The sequence below is a fragment of the Gasterosteus aculeatus genome, chromosome 9, assembly GCF_964276395.1.
Source record: "Gasterosteus aculeatus chromosome 9, fGasAcu3.hap1.1, whole genome shotgun sequence".
Taxonomy (NCBI): Eukaryota; Metazoa; Chordata; class Actinopteri; order Perciformes; family Gasterosteidae; genus Gasterosteus; species Gasterosteus aculeatus.
Window position 1 is genome coordinate 709,704 of NC_135696.1, and position 22,992 is coordinate 732,695.

General features: G+C 48.1%; 1 protein-coding gene across 12 annotated transcripts; it reads right to left on the reverse strand.

Annotated features, from left to right (window-relative positions):
• Positions 1-104: 104 nt before the first annotated feature.
• On the reverse strand, positions 105-22,501 carry LOC120825047 (lysine-specific demethylase 4C). Of its 12 annotated transcripts, none has more exons than XR_013450742.1 (22): positions 22,187-22,501; positions 20,221-20,387; positions 19,926-20,101; positions 18,992-19,106; positions 18,595-18,788; positions 15,882-15,931; positions 15,050-15,153; positions 14,717-14,854; positions 14,415-14,608; positions 13,939-14,171; positions 11,901-13,813; positions 11,698-11,809; positions 10,618-10,844; positions 9,610-9,832; positions 7,121-7,197; positions 6,839-6,894; positions 6,618-6,726; positions 3,167-3,456; positions 2,693-2,863; positions 1,936-2,055; positions 1,104-1,196; positions 105-1,002 (listed from the first exon to the last, which is right to left on the reverse strand). XR_013450742.1 is itself a non-coding variant. In XM_078080634.1 (22 exons), exons 2-22 carry the CDS (start codon positions 20,362-20,364, stop codon positions 835-837), a joined length of 4,785 nt encoding a protein of 1,594 aa, XP_077936760.1. In that variant the 5' UTR covers positions 20,365-20,387; positions 22,187-22,501; the 3' UTR covers positions 105-834. The 12 variants fall into 12 exon arrangements, 10 of the variants coding, with proteins under 10 accessions (XP_077936760.1, XP_077936757.1, XP_077936759.1 ...); XM_078080634.1 differs by having other exon boundaries at positions 1,119-1,196; positions 2,693-2,860; positions 3,167-3,361; positions 11,910-13,813; XM_078080631.1 differs by having other exon boundaries at positions 2,693-2,860; positions 3,167-3,361; positions 11,910-13,813.
• Between the last annotated feature and the right edge of the window lie 491 nt (positions 22,502-22,992).

Consider the following 22,992-nt stretch of genomic DNA (forward strand, 5'->3'; position numbering starts at 1 on the left):
CTGCTCCTTAGACAAAGCGAAAGAGATTTATATATAATTATTTATTAGACTAGAGCTGCATCATCATCATCTACAGACTAGCAGTTGAAAGGAAGGCCAAAACGTCATGAAAAAAAACACTTTTATTGTTTTCATTACAGCAGTTAGCAATAGTTTAACTATGGCAAGCCAAAAATAAATACAAATTTTAAATAATTTCGACAATGTTTCATTCATTGGAACGACAGTAGCATTTCACGAGTCCAACACAAAGTTGTGGCTTCCTGCCTGAATCTTTCACCTTAGGAGGGGATTGACATGATTGATATTTGGTTTCTCTTAAACTCAGCAAAAATTAATTTTTTCAATAACAAGTTACATAATTACTACATTTCGTCCATGTGGGTGAAGGAAGCGAGGAAGCCATCGTAGTGTCATTGGACTCCAGCAGGAGCAGTCAGGACATAATGTGGAACATGCGGTGATGAACAGTAAGACAGGAGGGGAACAGACTAAAGCAAAGTGCATAAACATTCTAACTCAGTTCTGAAAATAGCACAGCCCCCCCCCAAAAAAAAGCTACCGTGGGCGAGCCATTTAGAAAAATCTCCCCTTTGAATATTTTCATGTACAAAGAAAAAAAGTTTGTCGTTTAAAAAAAAAAAGAAAAGGTTGCGTTTATTTTCCCTGATGTGACGGCACGAGGCGACGCTCTCCTCGCCGGCCAATCACAATCGCTGTATGACGTACCCATGACGTCATCCCTCAGACCCCACTCGCCCCATTCCACCAGCAGCCACGTGGGGATCGGACAACACGCACGCAGACGCACACATCCACTGCTTCGCCCAGACTTCAATTCCCCTTGTGGCCGCGCTGCTCCCACGAGCTCTTGGCCGCCCCGCGGAGGCCCGGCAGGGCCACGTAGTCCTTCTGGAAGCGGGAATTAGGGGTTCTCTGCCGCTTCCTCTCGCCCTGCGTGGTGAAGAAGGCGTCCTGGAAACGCATGCTTGAGGCGCTGGACTGAAAAATGAGCCACGAGGAAGAGAAAATGAGTAAACAGGAACACGGGAGGGAAAGAGAAACGTATGGTTTCCGTGTGGCCCTGTAAGTTTAATACTTACAAGTCTACGTTTCACCTTTTTAGGCAGGTCTTCCTCTACAGTGTAGACGTCTTCTCTTTTTGCCAGAACCTGAGACCCGTCCTCAAACTCCACCTGAGAAGACATCAACAGCTCTTATTTAAACAGTTCATTTATGAAAAAAATAAATAGAAAAGGCACTTATGGTACTAAATTAGATGCTTTTCTAACTAAATTGTGTATATATTATATATATATATATATATTATATTTGTAAATAAGCTCCTAAAAAGAGGCAAGAAACCAAGATCTTCCGGATTTGTTGATTCATCATAAATTACAAAGAAAACAGATCTAAATGAAACACGATCAGCGTTGACGGATTAAACAAATGTTTTCTGCTGAAGAAATGAAGCCTCAAAGTATTTCCCATCTGCACACACCTTCACAATGGAAAGTTCTGACCCTCCTCAGGCCGGCGGTCTGCGTCACAGATGCATTTGTGCATCACTAATAACGACGCGCAGCTCGACTGAATAAAGCTTTAAGTGGAAGCCGCAGGACTTGGCTTGGTGAATATTTCATTTAGTTTGAATAATGCAGATTGTCACCTCCTTCTCATCCTCCTCTTCTCCACGTGAACAGCCCTCCCCCTCGCCCTTCATCCTCCCATCTCTCCCCCACATCCCCCCCTTTGCCTACGCCAGAGGAGTCACGAGAGCGCTGATGCTGCCGCGAGCTCACTGACGTCTCGCTTTGACCCCCCGACGGGGATTATTATTATTATTCAACATCCACCCCAAAAAGTGATTACACCTGCAAAAGAATACATGTGTGCGTGTCCCTGGCGTGCAGTCAGCGCGTTGGCATGTACCTGATACATGTGCGATACGTTGGATCCCAGGTATTTGGCCCCGTAGAACAGCCCGTCGGGCCACTTCACCTGAACAGCTTCCCCCACTTCTGGAGGCCCCAAGTCCATGCAGTCTCTGCTCTAAAGACACAAGAGGAGGCCGGTTGGTCTGATCGCAGCGTGCGCGTTGTGTGTGCGTGTTGTCCGTTCGGTTGGTTCATGGAGAACATCGATTAATGGCCTTTTTCAGGACCTGCTGCGACACGTAACAGTCACACAGGGTTCAGCCTGCTAGGACTCGCCATGAAAAGAGCTTTGCAGTATTTCTTAAATGCAGCAACATTGTCTCTGGTTAGAAGAATTCAAAATTTGCATCTACAACATGGTCCCAAATGGACTCCAGATTTAAAGAATGCTTTTCAATTGTGAATTAAAGAGGAGCAATTCACAGACCTGATCAGTTAATGCCCTCACTGACACATGGACACATACGTGTGCCACGGCTATTCTCATCAGTGCTGAGCTCACCACGAGGGACCGGCCCGCTCCCATAGCGACTCAAACAAATCAATGCATTTCAGCTCAATCCCGTTACGTTTCATATCCTATTCAGAGTTTAGTGAGAAAACAATTGAAAATGAGTCTAGTTGGTTGGACTGTGAAGCACATTTAGAGGTAATCCCTCATGCGATGACCGCCGGAGAACCAATAATCCCTCTAGACCAGAAGGACGGAGACGGGTCGTAATATCCGACCTCGAATTGAAACACATCCTCACCACTATATCCTCAGGGTAGGTATCGTTGGAGAAGGAGCCGTCATCGAACATGACCTCGTAGAAGGTCTGGGAGGTCACCTGGGTGACCTTTGAGCTGTAGTAGCGCAGGTTCTTGTGCTTGCAGATTACCGTCTGGCCCAGTGAGACCGGCGCTTGGCACGCGCGCTGCTTCTGGTGGAGACGGAGAGCAGCAATTAGTCAATGTGCATGTTCACGTCCCTGCACTCAATCACCTTTCACTCCACGTGCATTTATTTTTTTGGAAATATGTGACCACCATTAGCACCTCTACTACACCGCGGGGGAGTCACCAGTCATCTGGGGTCTATGAAATACAACCAATTATCTCTAGTAATCCCTTTTTCTTAAAATGACAAGTGAAGCTTGATCTGAAAAGAGAAAACCCGTTTCCTTTCTAGCGGAGCACCACCCGGTCTCATGGCAGCTGGAGGAAACAAACGCCCTAAAACTTACAGCCGCCGAGCTCCGTGATTGATGTCTATGGCAGGTGATTGACACCACATACGGCCAATCATCCGGCTCCATGATCACGCCGGCAGCATGGGCACAGGTCACGTGAAAGGAGGTGGGACACCGGCCACATGAGCACTGGACACAAGCGCCGGGCCGCCGCTTCCCCGAGCCGCGCGCACCACAATAGATGCACTTCTGTGAACACAGAGCAGAGCAGACAGTCAGCACGGGGCCACACACAGGTCACACATGGCCTCCTCAAAGAATCTCCTTTTGTAGACAGATTCCAGCTGTGAATATAAGAAATTCAAAAATAATTCTCTGGTAAATATTTTCCATATTCAGGGCGGGTACGAACAAAGCGAACACAGCGTGCAACAGAGTGAAGGTCACTAAGATTAAAAGGGAAAACAGTTCATCAAGGAACGACTGGTCTCTAGTTAACAGAAATTGGTAAATTACTGTTTTCAGGCTCTTTCACAGGATTTGTTAATCAATCCGTAGATTGATTAACAAGCTGCGCGCCTCACTTGGGGAAGAGACGGGGTCATTATGTGTAAGGCACATTGCTCACCTAAAATAAAATACATACATTTAAATGTTGTTTTAATGTAATACATACATTAAAAAGTTAATTGCGTTGTAGTTCATACATACAGAACAGTAGAATTTAATTTAATAAAACCCAGCTGAAAGTGAGCGCCTCCTTCTGTCGCATCTTCTCCTTCCATCCCCTCTTTCCTCTCACGAGCTACATCAACCATTGAGGCTGTTTGCAGTGATGAAAACCTGCCCATCCTTCTTACGTGTGGCCTTAAAGTCTGTATTTCCACTTGACGTTGAATACAGGTTTAAGAAGCAGTAAAGACAAAAGGCCTCCAATTGGCCCGTGAACGTAACATTTAAAACCATTACAGGCCCCAAATGATGAGCGCATTAGTGAGGCCCCCTCGAAGCGTCGTTATGGATACGGTGGTGTAAACAAACCATTGATGACAACAAAATGAACAGAAACATGCGACCGCGACAATTCAAGCAAGGCCCCAAATAGACCATGTGACGATGACATCATCAGGTTTCCACAAGAGAAAGCAGTGCGGCAGAGCCTATGCTGTGGAACCCCCCCTCCACCCCACATGAGGTCTGTTAGCTGCACAACAGCGGGCGCAGCAGACATGCCGTGCATCCACGCACGCACAAACAAACCCGCATTCTTTTGGTGTTGTGCACCAAACGGCCCTTCAAGTTCATTTTCTGTGGCACCCCCCCCCTCCCCCTCCAAAAACCCCTCTGCTCTCCCGCTAAAGGGAAAGAATGACGGCATACTCCCATTATAACCCTTTTCTCCCTCCGTTCCTTGCTCACCCTTCTCGCATCCCTCCCGTCTCACTCCATTTCCTCCACTCTCCTAATAAAACATCCATCTGCGCGCTCTCTTTTTCCGCTTCTCTGCCCAGTCTTCCTGTGCGATATTCACATCGCTTTGAAAGGGGTCATTTATTCATTAATCGGATTCCTGTGAATCCATAAATACGGATTATATGCCTATAAAGAGGTAAAGTGGGCTCAACTGTGCGAGGACAAACAGCACAGCACCAGATCGGTGAGAAGGAACAACTTTCTTTGTTCATTTCTTTGAAAAACCATTAGCTGATCTAATGAGTTGACCTGGGCGACATTAATCCAGCTGACCTGTGCAGCGCGGCTGCCTCATCGAATGCAGGAGTCAGCTGAGGATCGCCTTTGAGAAGATCTTAGATTTAAAGCCCTTTTCCCATTCCTCCTCCATCATCATGAGAGCAGTGTGCTGCACCGTCTCCTCCACCTATCGAGATTCTGAACGCCGTGCGAGACCCCTTGTGTAGGCAGAGGGACCTGTGTGTTTGTAAAGAAGTCCCTCTATTGGTGGAAAAATGTATTCGTGTGAAAACGGGTCATTTAAAAGTGCTGCACGCGGCTTGACGTTTCGGTGTGAGGGAGTTTGTGGGAACGTCAGAGTCTAACCTACTTCTCCCCATGCCTGTGTCTTCTCTGGGGTGTATTTGGGCGCCTGTGTTGAGCCATGCGTGAAGAACATTCCCACAGTAAATAATGCATGTGTGAGCGCGTGATAGTAAATTATAAATGCATTGGGCTGCTGCTGCAGGGGCAACGGGTCCGATGCAAGCACGTGGCGCACGGAGCCAACCTACACATGATGCATCGCACAGGAGAGAAAAGGCATCACAGCAATAATCTCAACACGTGTGTATTGTACCGAACGTTTTAACATGATGGTTAAAACTGTTTCTTAATAATTCAAAAAGGTAATTTCAAAGAGGGGCCATCTGTTTCAGCATCAGCATCCTCTCAGAAAGCGCTGCTGTCAGCATTTTAATTAGTGCAAACATTGTGCGTCATCACAAAGTGTGAGAAAAACTTGATGTGGTCCGATCAGATGCAGGTTCCAAAAGGGAAGAAGCGGCGTACACTTATTCATCAAAAGAGTCTTCAGCGTCGCCCGCTGCGAGCGGCACTGCGACCGAATGAACAGCTTCCAACAGCTAAAGAAGGAAAGCACCGTTTCCATGAAGTAAAACAAACCAGATCATAACGAGATCTGAAAGATGCAACCATCATCGGGGGAATGTCCCGTGCTTTTTGGCATCTGGATATAAATACTGACACTTTGTGGGCCGTGTTGTCATTAACTTCAATGTGCTGTGAGCTCAGTAAACGCCGCGTGCGGTGGCTAACGTCCCCGTGTCCATAAAGTCAGGGCCCCATTTAGGGCCGTAGTGTCCCTGCAACTGTTAGTTCTGTTATGGTGGACACGGCTGAACGTAACTTGGTGGAGTTCACACAGGAAGATCCACTCGCCTTCCATCAGTGAAAAGGTTCAACAGACTCACTTTGCATCTCGTGTTAACCAGAGACGTGTTCGGTTTATTGGAAACGTTCACTCCGCATGAGGAAAAAGCATGTCGACACATTGCCGAAGATTAAAGTAGCCGACTAAAACAATTAGTAATTAAGAGGAGGCCGACCGCTCAATCAATACTGTTGAAAGATGAAGACATTGACCTAATATTTGGTTCTTTAGAATACCACGAGTATGAAACCACTACGGTTGTCTTTGGAAATCATCTTCTTCCATTTCTAGCTTTGGAAACTAGTCCGTTAATAACGCAAATTGTGCTTTTAATCCAATCAGTTAAGTTTCTGCTGGAAAAGTGACAGAAGTGAGAATCGCCGTGCGTCCATTTTTCTTTCTGCTGAGCGAACACGGCGCCTGCAGCAGAGAGCCGAGTACAGAGGCAACATGTCACACACACACGGTTAATTATCTAGGTTTGATGTTCGTCTCACATTGTTAATTAGAACTGGGAACACTTCATTAATTAGACTGAGCCAGTCCTCAAGGACCAGGGGAATTCCAGTGCAGCATCAGAGAGAGTGTGTGTGTCCTCACCAGTTTATACCGCTGCATGGGGATCCCACTGGTGTCGATGGGACTCCTCTTGGCTTCGTTGCTGAACCGTGCCTCTGGCAGTGCTACGGCACACATGACGTGGGCCCATCTGTACACACACACACACACACACACACACACAGTTTGATGATTAAGACGATTCCTCCGCCTGAGCTCACAGACGAGTATCCAGAGCTAATCAGAACAAAACCCGGTCTCACTTGTCGCTTTGGGTTTTCTTCAGAGCTCCACCTCTGAGGTTACACAGACAGCATTCCTAAAGAAATCATTTAAAAAAAAAAAAAAGCAAGTATGAGAGAAAGATCTTTTTCTCCTCCGCACCAATACCATTACAAACTGCCTCGTGTGGTCCAATTAAATTCGTTGGAAATCTGCAGAGTGGTTTTATTTGTAAATGTTGCTCTGTGTAATGCGCTCGTCATTATACGTGATAATGATGATAAAACAAGTCTGCGGGTGAAAGACGTCACACAAGGACTTACTGCCGTAAAGCTTCCTTCCGCACAGCGGTCGCACGACCACTGCTCGCTGAGATCGGCCGCAGCAACACCGTAGCAACCTAGAGGAGGAAGTGGTAGATGAGGGGGGGAAATAATATTAAATATCACACCCACTCAGATGCTGCTGAACCGCTTCACTCTAACCCGGTGGCCTCTTTCCAAGCCGCCATTCACAGAAAGCAGCCGAACGCCGAACACACCAGAACGCCGTTTCCACGGACGTCCGCCTGGTTGCACGCAGGCTTCTGTCCGTGTGGCTGACCAGGTTCAGACGGAGAGCCGGGTCATAAGTCCGTGAAGGGGAGCGGTCGTGGCAGAGAAACAAATGCAGAGCCTTTGTTTCTAAATGCATGTTTTGTGTTTGTCCATCTGCGCATCAAAAGAGCCCTTTGCAGACAGCCAGACCTGCTGGGGGGGCCGGGGGGCCGGGAAGGAAGCAACCCGGATGACACGGCTGACAGACGCCGCAAAACATGAAGCATGAAATTCAGCCGCTTTGAGTAAATATTGTTGTTTTGCTGAGTTTAGTTGGGTGTCCTTGGTCCCGCGGAACGGCAGACGGGTTCGATGGAAAGATGAATGCCGGTGGCTCCCGGCAGAAAGACATTTGGGAATCTAAAAGTAAGACAAATGAGTCTCTTTTCAAAGCTGACAGCTGGTTAAAATTCAGTCTTCCAGATTTTAGCTGCTTGGAATTTTTATATGCAAGAAACACTTAAAAGTCTGTGTTCTTCATTCTTTCCCCGAACTATCCATCACCAAACATCAAATCCAAGCTCACCTATATTTCCGTTCCCGAGTTCAAATAACAGTGCAGGAGGGAAGGAAAGCAACATCAACTTGTACTTATTGTAGATTCTCTAAACCAGCGGTTCCCAAACTCAAAAACGCCGCGGCCCACTTTGAAATCTGAAAATCTTTGGCGGCCCACCCAAACCTTTAATCACAACTCTGGTTAAATTCTTACGGTCATTTAATCATTATGTTTTGATCAAACTCAAACATCCGCGAGCAAAAGTCCGTCTCGCGAGGTATTTGCTCGCTTGAAACGTGAGCTTCGTTGCTCGCGAGGAGAATCTCTGCTCGCGCTGGAAGGAGTTTTCTACGCGCTCGCTGTGGTTCTTTCTGACAGTGAGGGGGAGACGGTGCTTTCAGGGTCCGATCGATGCCGCGAGGTGCGTCCGCTCCCGCCGCCCCCCTCGCCATCCGCGCCTTTAATCTTCGGCTCCTTTTAGAATAACTTATTTCCCCGTTAAGATGGTTCAGCTGCTGTAGAGAAAAGGGCGCCGTCTCTCGCTCTTTAATCTCATGAAGTGCTCGGCGAGAACGACAGCTTTATTTCTCCGACGCGCCCTGAAAGCAGCTCCGTATCTCAGCATCTCGCCGTCGTAGACGAGCTTTGGCGTGTTTGGCAGAGTGAACAACCAGTATGGATCAACCGATTAACCAATTGATCCATGTGTATATAAGGCGCTCCGGATTATAAGACAGTCGTTTTTTGAGGAAATTAAAGCCTTTTAAGTGCGCCTTGGAGTGCGGAAAACGCGGTATATTGACTTTAATACCACAAGAGGGCGCCGCGTTTGTTGAACAACGACAGGCGGACAAGAGCAGCCGTTTCCAGCGAGAGCCTTATTGTTTTATTAATCTGTCCGTTTAAATTGTTTGTGCTTCATCAACTAATGTTTCACATAACTAATGTGTCGCATCATAAATACATTTTATATTAATTTAATATAAAAAACTTTATTTATTGTAAATGACCTCTCGCGGCCCACCTGCAGTACCTTCGCCCACACTTTGGGAATCGCTGCTCTAAACCAAACGTGTGGCTTTTCCATCAGTGTCAAATGACTCGCACCCCCCCACTCAGTCTACATATACACACACATGCACCCGGCCACACACACCTACAACAACACTAGTAAAGCTGTGGATTTGGACAGCGTGTGATATGTGTGTGTACGTCTGGCTGTGGAAGACCAGCTGAGCGCTTAAGATATTGGTAAAAACATTGAAGGATTTGGAACGAGACCTACGGTTCTTAAATTGTGTGTATGGGGGATTGAGATAACGTGTCCAGTGCGACAGAGGTTCCAGTTCTATTCCCTCATTGAGTCCGTGTGTGTGTGAGTATGCGTGGTCTTCTGGCTCGGGGATTTTGCACAGGAAGTATGTGTGGTGAAGACAGAGGATTCGCCGACATTTGGCCGACGAGGGAAACAAAATACTCCAAACCGCACAGCGGGGGGGGGCACACGGAGGGAGGAGAGGGGGTGGAACATTGAGACAGAGCCAGGGCTTAAACCCACTGACCCTCTTACAACGACATGACAAAACACCACATCTAGAAACAAACAATGTGGCTTGGTGAGCTAGAAGGTAAAACTACACCACAAGCAGCAGTATCCACACACACACGCACACACACACACACACACACACACACACACGCCGTCGTGCATACGTACTTGCATGGACTTGCAGGCAACAGCCCTGGCAGTAGAGCAGAGGGGAGGTGCCGTCTTCCTGCAGCAGCGGGTTGGTGGGAGTTGGGGGAAAGTTCTGCTCCCGGAAAGAGAAGCAGATCTCGGGGACCAGAGGGCGAGTCCGCCTCAGACCTCTGCAGGGCCGCGCGGGGCCCTCCGACGGAGAGGAGGAGCCCTTCGCTACGGTAGCTGCGCCGTCTTCTGCCTGAATAAACAACTCAATTTTAACAAATACGTTCTTCAGAACCTCCTTAACTAAGGTGGAAAAGTATCTTCATAATTAAAGTCATTCTGGATGGATTTTCAGCCCGGGGGGATTTACAGGAGCTGCTTTTTGTATTAAAACAATGATATGCTGCAAGAAAGCCACGTGACTGTCATCCCCAGAGGGCTTCCAATGAATTCATTTCACTTCTAGAATTAGTGGTAATCATTTAGCCGTCATTAAGTTATTTGCGCAGACACTGGCAAACTAATTAAACGGCTCTTTTCGAGACAACGCTTTCACAACTATCAGTGTCACACACACACACACACACCTCAAACCGGCTATAAAATAAAAGGTCCATTGGCAAAGACAATATCACCTCTAACGTGACATTACAAGAGCGTGTTTGATTCACTTGCAGGTATAAACTTGTTGCATCATCATAGGAGTTGACTGATGTCAGAGATCTATTGGATCCCTCTGTGACATGTGATTTCTTTCCAGTTGTGACACTATTCACTCAGCTGATGAAACGGTGTTACAGTAACAGCTTTAATCAGAACTTCATGTGAAAAAGTCCTTAAACATAATTGTGTCAAAAAATATTTCTACTTCTGCCATTTTCTACGAGAGGAAAATTCTGATTAAAACTGTTCTAGTCACTGATCAGCGCAGGTAAAACTGAAACCTGCCCACCTCACCAGCATTTTAGCTGGTTTGAGTTTTGACCCTCTGTGGGGCTCAACACATGAGACAAGCATCCAGCGAGGCCTCTGCTCTACCTGCTCATAAGGGCTGAACAGTGTGCACACGGCACAGTGCGGCCGCATGGTGGCTGCATAGGCATTGAACTCCCTCTCCGCCGTGAAGCAGCTCTTCCTGTTCTGCCACAGGTAGATGAGGGGTTTCGCCCACGCCTCCATTTCCTCCCCCTCCTCTCCCTCCTCGTCCTCGTCGTCGTCCCCCTCCTCCTCCTCGTCGTCCTCTTCCAGGCTTGCGTCAGGGGGCTCTAAGTGGAGACACAACAAAGCCTTACAACCACTAATCTATTCAACGGTTTTCCCCACTACGCCCTAGCTGATGATTCGGCCCATACAGAGCCACTCCTGGTCTGGTAGTTTGTTCTTTAAGCCAGTTCGGACTCACTACGGAAATCTGCATCATTAACAGACTTGCTGCCAGGTTTTGATCTAATCCCTCAACAGTGGTGACAACTTCCCCCCAGTGACCTGAAACACCGTCGCAAAGAAGTGAAGCCTGTGTGCTGAGAACAAAATAACTAAAATGATTAAGAGCTCTCATCATCATAAAATCGGCTTCTCACAGCCGCGGTAATTTCTCCGGGATAAACAAATAAAATGGCTGCTGAATTATTCATCTGTTTTCACAGCCATGCAGATGATGAATACCATGGTGTGTGTGTGTGTGTGTGTGTGTGCATTAGCAGTTGTTAATTGAGGGCCCTGCCTCCCACCATGTGAGGACCAGGAAAACAAGCAGCAGCACAGGGGCATTTCACTGTGGTGGGCCTGAGAGTTAGTTTGGTTTGGTTTGACGTCAGAACAATCATTTAGAGGGGACTGTGGGGGGGCGGCCCATTGTCTCACTAGCCACTACTTCTCAACAGAGCAGTGTGTGTATATAAAGTACAATCGGGTTTGGCCTCTGCATTGTGGTTCACTGCAACGCGACCAGCCGAAGTCACATGATCGCGCTCTCTTGGCCCGGTGCCATCCGCCCGTGCAGCGCCAACGCGAGCACGGCTCTCCTGCGCGTGCACGCGCCCCTGTGTGAGTGACTGGGGGTTTTCTGCTTTTAGCAGTAGCTCTCAGTGAACTGTGTGTGGGTGAGTGAGTTCCCACCGTCGTCACTGGCAGCCTGCTGCTTGACGGCAGTGGGCACGGCCCTCGCGGTGGGCTTCCTGAGTGGGTGGCGCCGGCTCTTAGTCGTCCTCTTCACTGACAGCGCAGCGTACTGGCGTGAACAGGCGCAATTAAAAAGCATTAAGAATTGAAACTAATCTGTAGTTGTATGAAAAAGAATGTGTGTAATAAAGAGCACTCACGGCACAAACCTCCCCAGGTTCCAGGCCCGATTCTTCGCACTCGCAGTTGCTCGTGTCGTTTTCCTCCTCCTCGTTGTTGGAGGAGTCACTACTGCTCTCTCCCTCGACCCCACCTCGATGCTCCGCCTCGTCCACGTCAGACCCCCCTTCTTCCATATCAGACACACCGTCCCGTTGTCTCCTTCCCGTCCCGAGGGGCGAAACGGCAGATCCCGAGTGCCGGCTCTGCTCCGCCTCCCTTTGCGCGCCGAGCTCCCTGCACAGGGAAAGGGCCTCGGACCCCTCCGCTTCCCCTCTGTGGAGGTCAAAATCCCCACAAAGCCCCGGGGGCTCGACGGCACCGACTGAAACCAGCGAGGTGGGCTCGAGCTGGGCCCAGGTGAGAGCCACGCCTCCGTCTTCCCGGCTCCCCGACTGGCAGAAGGCGTGCTCGGCGTCCTCCAGGTCCGTGACCTCCTTGCACCGCGGTTCGGTCCACATGGTGTAAGGCAAGGGGTCGTGGCTGAAGCCAGAGGGGAGCTCCGGGTGCAGACTCTGGATGAGCACTGCGGGACCCTGGGAATTGAAGTTCTTCCAGATGCTGCTGGAGAAGGGTTTGGGCTCCGTGTACGGGTTCTCCGAAGTACAATGCAAAGGGGAGTAGGCGGCGTGGTGTCGTGATGCCAGGTGACCGTCACTCTGAGTGCATAATGGAGAGGAGGAGGAGGAGGAGGCGGCGGCGTTATTGCTTGAGGGGCCATTTAAAAGGAAGCCACAGCTGCTCAGACCGGATGCAGCGGGCCGGCGGGACGAAGCCTCGTCCACATTTCCCAGCTTTGGACGGCCCTTTTCTGCAGCAAATGCTGGCTCACGGATTCCGCCAGAGGGCGTTTTGTGCGGCGCGTTGGCGGTTGAATGGGCCGTTTTCCCTTCTGAACCCGACACTGCCGCCCCATCGGAGTCATGTGGGGAACCTAAACGACGCCGGCCGGCGTGCCCTGCGGTCAGAGGTTGGTTTGACATCACGGAGCCGGCTTCCTCCTGCCGCTCCGCTCGGCGTGAGGAGGGACAGCTGGCCGATGTTTCCCGCTGAAGCACCGGCGCCACCTGGTGGCCACGCGGGCGCGGCTTCGGGGCGGCGGGGAGCGCGTCGTCGGCCGGGGTGAGCGACGGCATCTCCTGGATCAGCACGGGGGGCAACGGGGAGATGCCGACCTTATCTGCCGGTTCCAGAGTGAGTCGGGGCATATCCACTGCATTCCTTTGTAGCAGAGGGGGGGGGAGGTTCTCCTCGGTTTTCTCCAAACTGCGACCGTGCCCCGAAGGGGAGAGGGAGCCACATGCCGTGTAACTACCGCCCTCCACGGATGCTTCTGTAGCGCGGTGTGGATTTATGTGTAGCGTGTGCCCGACTGGGTCTGTGGTCTGTGCCTTAGCACTGCCGTTAGCGTCGCTCTCAGCGCCAGTCTTTGTGCTGCAGTCGGTGTTTGGCGTCCGGCTTGAAGCCTCTGCTCCACGCGGGGAGCTAGATGGCGGAGCTCGGAGGTCGGCGGGACGCGAGCTCACCCAACCTGCCGCGGCGGAGGAGCCCGTTGTGTGGGACGATGAGCGCAGTGTGCCGGCCTCCGGGGGAGAGACCCCGGCGGAGCAGTCCTGAGAGGTGCAGAGGCCTCGCCGTTCAGGAGAGCAGCACCGGGGCTCGTTATTTTTCGGCTGCGTCCGTGCGAGACCTTCAGGAGTCGCGACCCCTGACCCTGAGCGGCGTAGAGGGTCGTCGCGTGCGCCCGTCTCCGCCTTTAGGTCCTTTGTCAGTGCTGAAGCAGGGGAGGCACCGGAGAGGCAGCGGGAGTCATGGGACGGCTCCGTATTCAAAAGTCCCAAACTATTACTCTCTACGCGATTTACCTTGACCACACACATCTGTCTGCAAGGACCTGCCAGAGATAACAGGATGGATTCACCAAGTAAGCAAGGAGACATATCCAACAAGGAGAAAAGGAAAACAGGCATGCAGACCAGCTGTGTCAATCCCACACGAGCGCCGACTACCGTCTCTTACCAGAGAGGTGAGCCGATGAGTGATTCGGGGTGTGCTTGGACTGCGCTTCCCTTTTCTTCTCTTTCTCCTCCTCTTCCCTGCAGCTTGTCCCCGCCACAGTCCTTCGCACCTTGGGCCCGGCCGGACCGCTGAGGGCTTTCCTCTTGGTGCCGGTCAAACCCGAGCTGCCATCCAGGCCGATGGGCTGCGCGCTGGTTCTGAGGCGTTTGGAGCGCATTCGAGAGTGTGTGCAGCTGAGAGAGAGATCACAGGGGTTGGAGGATAAAACGAATTAACGCAAATTAAGAAGTAAATGAAAGCAAATACATGTTGGGACTTATAAGACAACGGCATTTTGCTTTGACGGCTGTCCCAAACATTAACGGCATTGAGTGTGTGACAGTTACATTATTTCATCACTACGAACCCCGGCAGCACCATTGGCTGCAGCAGACTTCTCCTTCACGGCACGTCTGAGGGAACGGAAGACGGCGTACCTTTTGTTGGCAGGTTTGGTTTTGCGCCGACTCTGCAACCAGCTCTGCAGCTCCGGCGTTGTGCTGGGAGTGGCGAGTATGTGGTCGGGCGGGGCCAAGTCTTTGCCCGCCATCCAGTTAGCGTAGCGGTCAGGATGAAAGCGCTTCACGAAGGGTTCCATGGAGATCTTCACCATGTCCTTGCTACACGTGCACTAGAGAAGGGAGCAGGAGGGCAGACTGTCTAGCGTGGCTCATTTCTATAACATTGTTCTTCCAGTGACTTTAACACTTCTTTGCTGCAGTGGTGAGCTGCGTGCTACCTGTGTGGCTACTTTGCCGTAGTCGATCCAGCGCACCGTGGCAAAGTTGGTGGACTCTGCACAGTTGAAGCCATGATTGAAGCCGGCGTGGTACCCGTAAGGGAAGGTGATCATGAACTCTCCAGGTTCTTGAGTAATCTGGCATAAAGTGACGATAAGGGAGAAATGTTGAATGTTGCTTTTTGAGAAAGTATAAAAAGGACAGAAATGTTCACATAAGAGAATAAATAAACCATTGCAGGTTTCAGTGGATACAAACCCTGCTCATTTTACTAGGAAGAAGATGTGTTAAATAACAGGGCCCAAAGAGGAACGAAGGAGCTGTGAGCCTACCTTATCAAAGGGAATGCCGTACTTCTTAAGTATGGACGGGGAGATTAGAGTCATCTTGTGACGAAGAAAAGCCTCACAGCCCTTGAAGCTGTTAGGAAAGAAACCTGAAAGATGTGCACATGAACAGAAAGAGGAAAAGAAAATGCATGAATGAAAAGGCAGACTAAAAAAGCCACGTTAAAGCTGAATGTTCAGCCTAGAACACTTTTGACCTTACGGCCTGCAGTTCGGTCTTGTTTTACCAGAAGTATAGTTTAAGTTCTGTATAATAACAGAACATTTACTATAAAGTAAATCAACAAATTTGATTATTAAATCACCAGGAATATGACAATATCAATCAAAAGTTACCACTAAATCAATATCAAATTGCTTGTTGCGTCTGACAAGACAACCGAAATGGAATGACCCAATAAATGACTGAAACAATGAAGCGTCAACTATCGGTTTTATCCAGGCTTGGTTGCAGATGATTTACTACTACGGTTACCGAAGTAATCGGCATCGCAATCTCACACCCAATAGCCTCATTTTCCATTTCAACAACGATGTCAGAGTGCATTTAGCCTCCTCATACTTTACAATGTGGATTTTACTAAAGTGGCTCGTTAATACATCAATTTACATCTCTACTCGCAGCACTTTTTTTGGTGCATGTTTGCAGTTGGAGCTCATTAACATTCAGCATCTCTGCTGTAACTTTCCCCCCTCACTGCAAAGTTTAATTTATGTGCTGGGCTCTGTTGTTTAATGCACACCTGCTTCTGTATACATTATTTAATCACCTCTTGCGTCTCCATTCACACAAAGAGAATACAAATGACGCTTTTACCGGTGGCCAGGCGCTCCAGTCTCTTCCCGTGCTCGGGGGGGATGGCGTACCTGTAGGAGACGGGATGTGGAGCAGACTGAATTATTTCTGTCTACCACGCATCGTAGTGGCGGCGTGACAAACACACCGCGGCACCCACGGACACTCCAACGCCAACGTGTCGAGAGGAGCCGCTGCAGTTTCAAGACTGCCATCAAGTGGCGGATAAATGAACATCTGTAAAGGAGGCCGTGGAGCCTTTCCAGCAGTGCATCCTCGATTGGTGGATCAAAGGGTCATGTATATTGAAGTAGATCGAAGTGTATTCTTAAACATTTAGAAGTCTAACTACCCGCTCTTTCGTTTCTTCAATACTGTTTTTTAAAAGCCTCGTTCCCCCTCTGACACGGGGTAAGAGTTGCATTTCATCCTTATCCTGCATTTTCTCGCACCACTCTGCAGACGCTGTTCTAGTAGAAAACTGTTCCCAAAGTTCCCGGGAGAGAAACCCGGGGAGGCTGACAGAATTCCGCCAAAGGTTTGATTCTGTTTGACTACCAGCACCCGACGACGGGTCTGTGGCTTTTCTTTCCATCATCGTATCACCCGTCAGCTTAAAAGCGCAGTGACAGACAGGATGAGCGGGAGAGGCATCCTCAGGTGGAGATGACATGCAGAATACAAGAGGGGTCGGGGATTGAGTGGAGGTGAGAGAGGTGCATCTTTAAGCCACCCCCCCCCCCCAGGGACGAGATGTCAAAATAGCAGCAGGATGAAAGAGTGTGTGCATGCGCTGGATGATAAAGGTATGCAGGTGTGTGTGTCACTGTCTGGCTGTGACACTGATCCCTGTGGGGTTGCGGGACTCACTGCTCTAATAAGCAGAACTCCCTCCAGGGCGAGTGAGAGAGAGAGAAAGCGGAGCAGACATGAAATAAAAAGCAAACTCCATTTTTCATCTACCTGCATTCTTCATCTCTTCAGTCACTTGAAGGTAACTAAAGCAAAGCTCCCATTCTACATGATAAATGCAAACCCTCGCAATTACAACTGTGCAGTACATTTACACTCAGTAAACCTGTTCAATCGCTCATTAACATGCTCAGCCAATCACATGGACACAACTCAATGCATTTAGAAGTGATCAGGATCACGTGCTTAAGTTCAAACAGAGAGTCAGAACGGGGAATTTAGTGACTGGCGTGGTAGCTGGAACCCTGACAAAGATGCACTGCAGCACCACTCTGTCAGCCGAGAACAGGAAACTGAGACTACAATTCACAGAGCCCAAAAGAGGACAACAGAATAGAAGAAGGGGTCTGACGAGTCTCCATCAGATGGTCGGAACGTGGCGTAGACAACAATGAAAGCATGGATCCATCCTGCTTTGTATCAACCGCTCACGCTGGTGGTGGTGTAATAGTGTGGGGGGAGGGGGGGGGGGTTTCTTGCCACACTTTGGGTTTCAGTGCTGCAGCGTGTTGTCGGTGACCGCGTCCATCCCTTCATAACCACAGCGTACCATCGTCTGATGGCTGCTTAATTCTACGTGGTATACTTTCAACGAGGTGTTGGAAAGATTCCCCACAGTTATTACGTTCCTGAACTACGAGGCAGCATCAAGCCGCTGCCTCGCTCAATCACATGGTCACCTGTGTGGCATCAAGTTGTTATTTGCATGCAGGTGACATGCAGAGACGGCGAGTGTGGGACCGTGGAGAAGACGCCACTTCCTCTTAGTTTACAGAGCTAATCAGCGTGTCGGAGGTAAATGAACAGAAACAACGCATAGCATGTGGGCGACTGCTTAGGATATTAAATCTTGTCTTCCTCCAGAGCAGACAGGAATGATAGCTTCCAGGAAATCAGCCCATATGCTCACGCCCGTGGAGAATAACAAAACACACACAGCCTCCCTTTCTCCCTACTGCCGCTTATGTTGTACCTCTTCTATTCTCGCTGGTATTTGGACTCCCTAAAGTACATTCACTTACTGCAGGTAACCACCTCATCTGTGTGCAAACAAGCAGAAAGGGAACAACAGGATGGTCGGCTTGATAAAATGACGGCTGTGACAACCTTTGTAATTCACCGTTTCAATCCACTGAAACACATCTGAATGGAGAGTGATGGATTTTGCAGCCGTGTCGCACATTTTGATGCGAGTTGTGATGACTAGGATATGAAACTACATACTACACTCGGACTTAACCATTTGCTTAACATTGGTGTGACAGCTTCAATGTGACGGTTTTATGTAAATATGCACCAGCCACGAAAATACCATGAGACGAAACTTGAAAAAGGTTAGTCAGGTTAAAACATTTCGTTCACAGGGGATGCAAAGGAGCAATAAGTGCAGTGAACGATGATCGATTACGTAGCAGGTCCTGAGAAGCTGTCCGTCAGACCCCACGTGGCCCGTTGTCCCTCCCCACACCCTCAGAGCCGTGAACGCGTTGTTTGTTGTTGCATTGTGAGGTCGAGATTCCCACATAAAGAGGATGCAGCCTCTGCAGTTATTGTGATTTCTTTCTACACGTTTTAATGACATTCTAGTGGTTTTTTGGCTTTGTGTTAATTTCACTCAGGTGTTATAAATGTGTTCGGTTCTTTTTTTATCGTAAAGCACTTTGTAAAAGTAACGCTGGCTTAGAAAGTAATAAAGTTACATTACATCATGTTGCACAATCGTTGCTTCTCTATGCATTCGCCCCCCCCGTGCCACACTAACCAGGACTTGGGCTCTCCAAAGTGCAGGTAGTTGATGCTGTACAGGTCCATATCCTCCGTGTGCCAGGAGAAGGTGGTCTTCCACATGCCAAAGTACAGATACGGGGTGTTAACCCCCTGGATGGACACGCCACAGTCCTCCTCAATGACATCCAAGATGGAGTTCAGGTGGCCAATGTTCCACTCCTCCACGTCCTACAGATTAGAATCAACCGTCAGGATTTGCACTCCGGTCGACAATCCCATCAATAATTGAACTCCGCGTCCTGCCGGTTGGACGGCTGTCCAGACAACCAAAGCGGTGAGCATCTCAAATGAGACACTCTGAACATTGAGATTGAGTAAGTGGGGACAGAAATGAACACACACGTGGGGAAACAGACAGAGGACTCGTCTACCTCGTCGTAGAGGCTGCCACTGACATCAGCACCATATATAGGCGATACAAAAGTGAGGTTCTTCCAATATTTTCTCTCGAGGTCTTCATAATTCAGGTAGCGAGGTGTGCAGTACCTGTGGAGGACAGAAAAATGTGTTTACTTTGTCTTTACTTTAGTGGGAAGATTCCCGCTGAGATTCAGAACCTCTCGGAGTCCTGGCTGAGACAACAGAATTAAAACAGGACGTTTTACGTAAAGCAGTGTTTACTGTCAGGACATCTGCAGCAAGCATTTCAGTAGTCCTGATCGTACTTATGATTAGCATCTGCGTTTATAATATTAATGTAGTTCCATGTGATGTTGCATTGATGATTACCTCATAATACATATGAGCACAACATTCACCCTCCTGCCCTTTAAAATAATGTTTCACACAACTCCAGTGAAAAGCAAGTAAAGAAAACTGCTCTGCAAATTTACTCATTGATTCACAAGTACTTTTAAGTTACTTTTGCCATTTCATAGTTTTTCTATAATTTATCATTTTAAATATGTAAGGTTAGCAAACAAGGCTTTTTTGTTTTTGTTTTGAGAGTGTATATCAACATTGATACTGTTGGTAATAAGTATCTCACTATCAGCCAGTTTGCCAAGTGACCTTCTAAAATAATATATGTATCCTTTTGGTAATACACCAGTTGCATGTCCTGCGTACAAAGAGAAACCGGTTATATTCTTACTCATTACATTACAGGTAAAGTAGCTGTCGCTTTTATCCAAAGCGACATACTTTGCATTTTTAACCCGTGGCTTTTTATATTTTTGCCCAGGGAGCAATTAGGGGTTAGACGTCTTGCTCAGGGACACTTGGGCATGGGACCTCTACTCCATGCGCCAGTCACCTCCAGCAGCACCAGGATGTAAACTCTGTGTGAACGGTCACAATACTCACATGTCACTGTTGGCTAATCGCCTGAACTCCTGCACGCTGAGCGGCTTCTTCTGGATGTTGTACTGTGTGAAGAGCCCTGATTGGCCAGCCATCATCTGCTGGATGGGAGCATCAATCATTAGATCGTCTATGTCGTCGTAGGTACGCCGGGGCTTCCAGCCTTTAGGAGGAATCACCTGAGGGGCAAAAACAAGAGGTCACTCGGTACAATTAAGATTCCTCTGATCAGCATTACATTTGGAATCAGCAGTAGTTGACCCACTGTGTTCTAACCGCAACTACAATTAAGAATTACCTTAGCCAGGCCTGCGCGGTGTGCACCCTGAGACTCCATGTAGACCAGGTACTGGTTGAAGTCCTTGAATTCCTCCATGGTGGGCCTGAAGGTCATAATCTTGCAGGTGGGGTTCGCAGGGGTGTAAACCTCTGCCCCCGCCATCCTGCTCCCTCACCAGATATAACCTGGGAAAAAAGAAGAAAAATCCATCACACGTGCACACACATCAATCAAACTATCTATTTCAGACTCGAGGTCCAGATCACATCAAGTAAAATATGCTCCAACATCAGTATATTTTCTATTATCGGCTTTTAAATAGTAATGCAGATAGATATTCCTTAAGGTTAGAGGTATTGACTTTGTCAGCTATGTGGGGTGAATCTTCTAGCCTGAACGAGGTGCCAGGGTCAAGTCAGCAGAATGGGCAAACTACAGAATCTGCTAAATATATATTCTTAAGTACAATATAGTCTATTCAGAATATAGACATAATTACTTTAATAATCCAGATAGTGATATATCTGAAACAATTATTTGATTCTGTAAATTGTTAATGTATTTATAATGTCTTCATATTATCAGCCAACAGGTTTTGGGGGTTACCATTTCATCCATTTTTTAATTTAGTTTGTTGGGTGCATTTTTTCCATATATAGTGTAAGACAAGAAGCGAGCTGGTTGAAAACATTAGTTCTGCACACTTTACTTATTGGCACTTGCTACAGTTGCGTATGAATTGATGCGTTGAATCATATTATCACAATTTCAAACCAGTAATAAAATTCCTTCAGAAGAAATTGTCGTTGTTTAAAGTTCCCATGTCAAATAGCTTATCAAATATACGGTTACAAAATGTGCAGCCCTAGATGTAATTTGCAGGCGTGTAACTGGGCCGGCAGGCAGCAGGTTGGTGTAATGGCGGAGATCTGACCACTAGGTGGAGGTAGAGATTCAATAAATGTCGATTTGGTCCTTTGATCCTTCCTGATGCCAACAGCCCTTTTCAGATTGTGTCCCATCCACCCGCAACTTCACTATGCGTTCAGACAAAGGACCGCGATGTCCCGAGTGACGCTATCAGGGATTTTACAAACATCTTCATATCGCTGCTTCTCTGCAAAGCGACATTATAACGGCGTGCGACCCGGTTATGTAACAGACTATCGCAAGTTTTAGACAAATCGGCCAGCGTAACAATGTTTAGCCACTATTTGTTAAGTCTTTGTTTAAATAGTACACAAATAACTACAGACCAAGGGGTATCCTTAATCTGGTGATTCAGCCCGTTAATGTATGAAGACAACAAAACCTTTTAAAACGAGACGAGTGAATCTGAGCAGAGCCGTAAATGCTGCATGGAGCTTTGTTGTCTACAGAGCTCAGCTAACTAGCCTCCGTTTTGTTATGATGCAAACAACCAGCCAAGCTTCTTCGCTTATTTATATTTAGTTGGCACAGTTAGGTTCACTGGGTTCCGTTTCACTTGGATTTGATCATTAATTCCAAGAACCTGACCCGAAAGCCCCCTGGAATAGTGACTTAATAGTTGTAGAAGGGAAACACAGCTAGTTCTTAAGCTAACGTAGCTAGCTAACTTCTTAAACGCTCCAGTGGATGGCGTTTAAATGCCCCTGCCAGGCGGCTGCAGAGAGGCCCGTGCGGTGTCTGTATCTGTGCTACACACGAATACGTCTTATATTTATATCGTGTATGCATCATTTGTCGAGATCATACGTGCTTAGCAGCAGACAGAAGCACATCGGGCACACGGTGCGATATTCCCGTTGGCACGAGCGCGTGCCAACTTGTTCAACGTTAGTTGGTTGAGGCTAGCGGCTAGCTGGCGATAGCTTGGCTAATTCTGCACAGTAGCCACGGATTAAAATCTCGCTTTCTCGCCAACGGCCTCAAAAATAGCCACCAAGCCGCATCCTACGCCGGCATATCACGTGTCGTCTCCACAACGCATAGAGTATTTTACCTCGATCCAAAAAGACGGAGTTGTGTTTGTTATTTATCGCCTTCCTTGTTCGTCCAGCTGGTTCACATGACAGCAACTCTAGCTGCTGCTGCTGCTTCCAGCGAAGAGAGGGCGCGTTCCACACCGCCCGCACGACAGCTCGCCTGCGTTTGCGTGCGGATCAGCACGAACGCGTTGGACGGCAGCGCGTCGTGTGCACACGTCCCCCCGCTGCGCGAGCTGAGCGTCAGCAGAGGAGGCGAGCGCAGGAACTGGGACGCGGCCAATGCCCGTGGAAAGTGCACCTGCGCCTCCTGCTTCAGTCTGTTTTAATCTGCACCTCAGATGTTTTAGGGGTTTTCTTTGGCGCTTTTATAAGTTGTGTGCTATGTTTCTGAAGTAATTGATTAATGATAAGATATAAACATGTGTATATACAGCATATTATTTGATTTTGCTTAAATGTTACCACCATGGTACTGTGTCGTACCAATTGTTATATGGCACATTGTCTGCCAACTAATTAGTTCATTAATAAGATACTACTACTAGTACTAATAAAAATGTTATATACTAGTCTTCTTAGCTTTATTTCCAATTTGCCCAATTGTAGGACTAGGATTATGATTTTGTTACTGCAATGATTTAGAATACTTGTTTATGTAAAGGCTTGCCCCGGCTCGCAGTTATTTTTTTAACAGATGAACTAAAGTTGTAAATAAAGATCACCACAAAGACGCCCAGGTGTGTTTGACCTATTGGGAAATGGCTTTAACAATTCAAGTAGCTAAGTCACATCTCGTTGTTCTGTGCGTTTATTAGCTGTG

Coding starts and splice junctions, on each gene's coding strand:
- LOC120825047 (XM_040186375.2), bottom strand. CDS start 20,364: ATGGCGGGGGCAGAGGTTTACACCCCTGCGAACCCCACCTGCAAGATT. Junction 18,789..18,991: donor GTGGCAGCCTCTACGACGAG/GTAGACGAGTCC, acceptor TCTAATCTGTAG/GACGTGGAGGAGTGGAACAT. Junction 1,197..1,935: donor ACGTATCGCACATGTATCAG/GTACATGCCAAC, acceptor ATGTCTTCTCAG/GTGGAGTTTGAGGACGGGTC.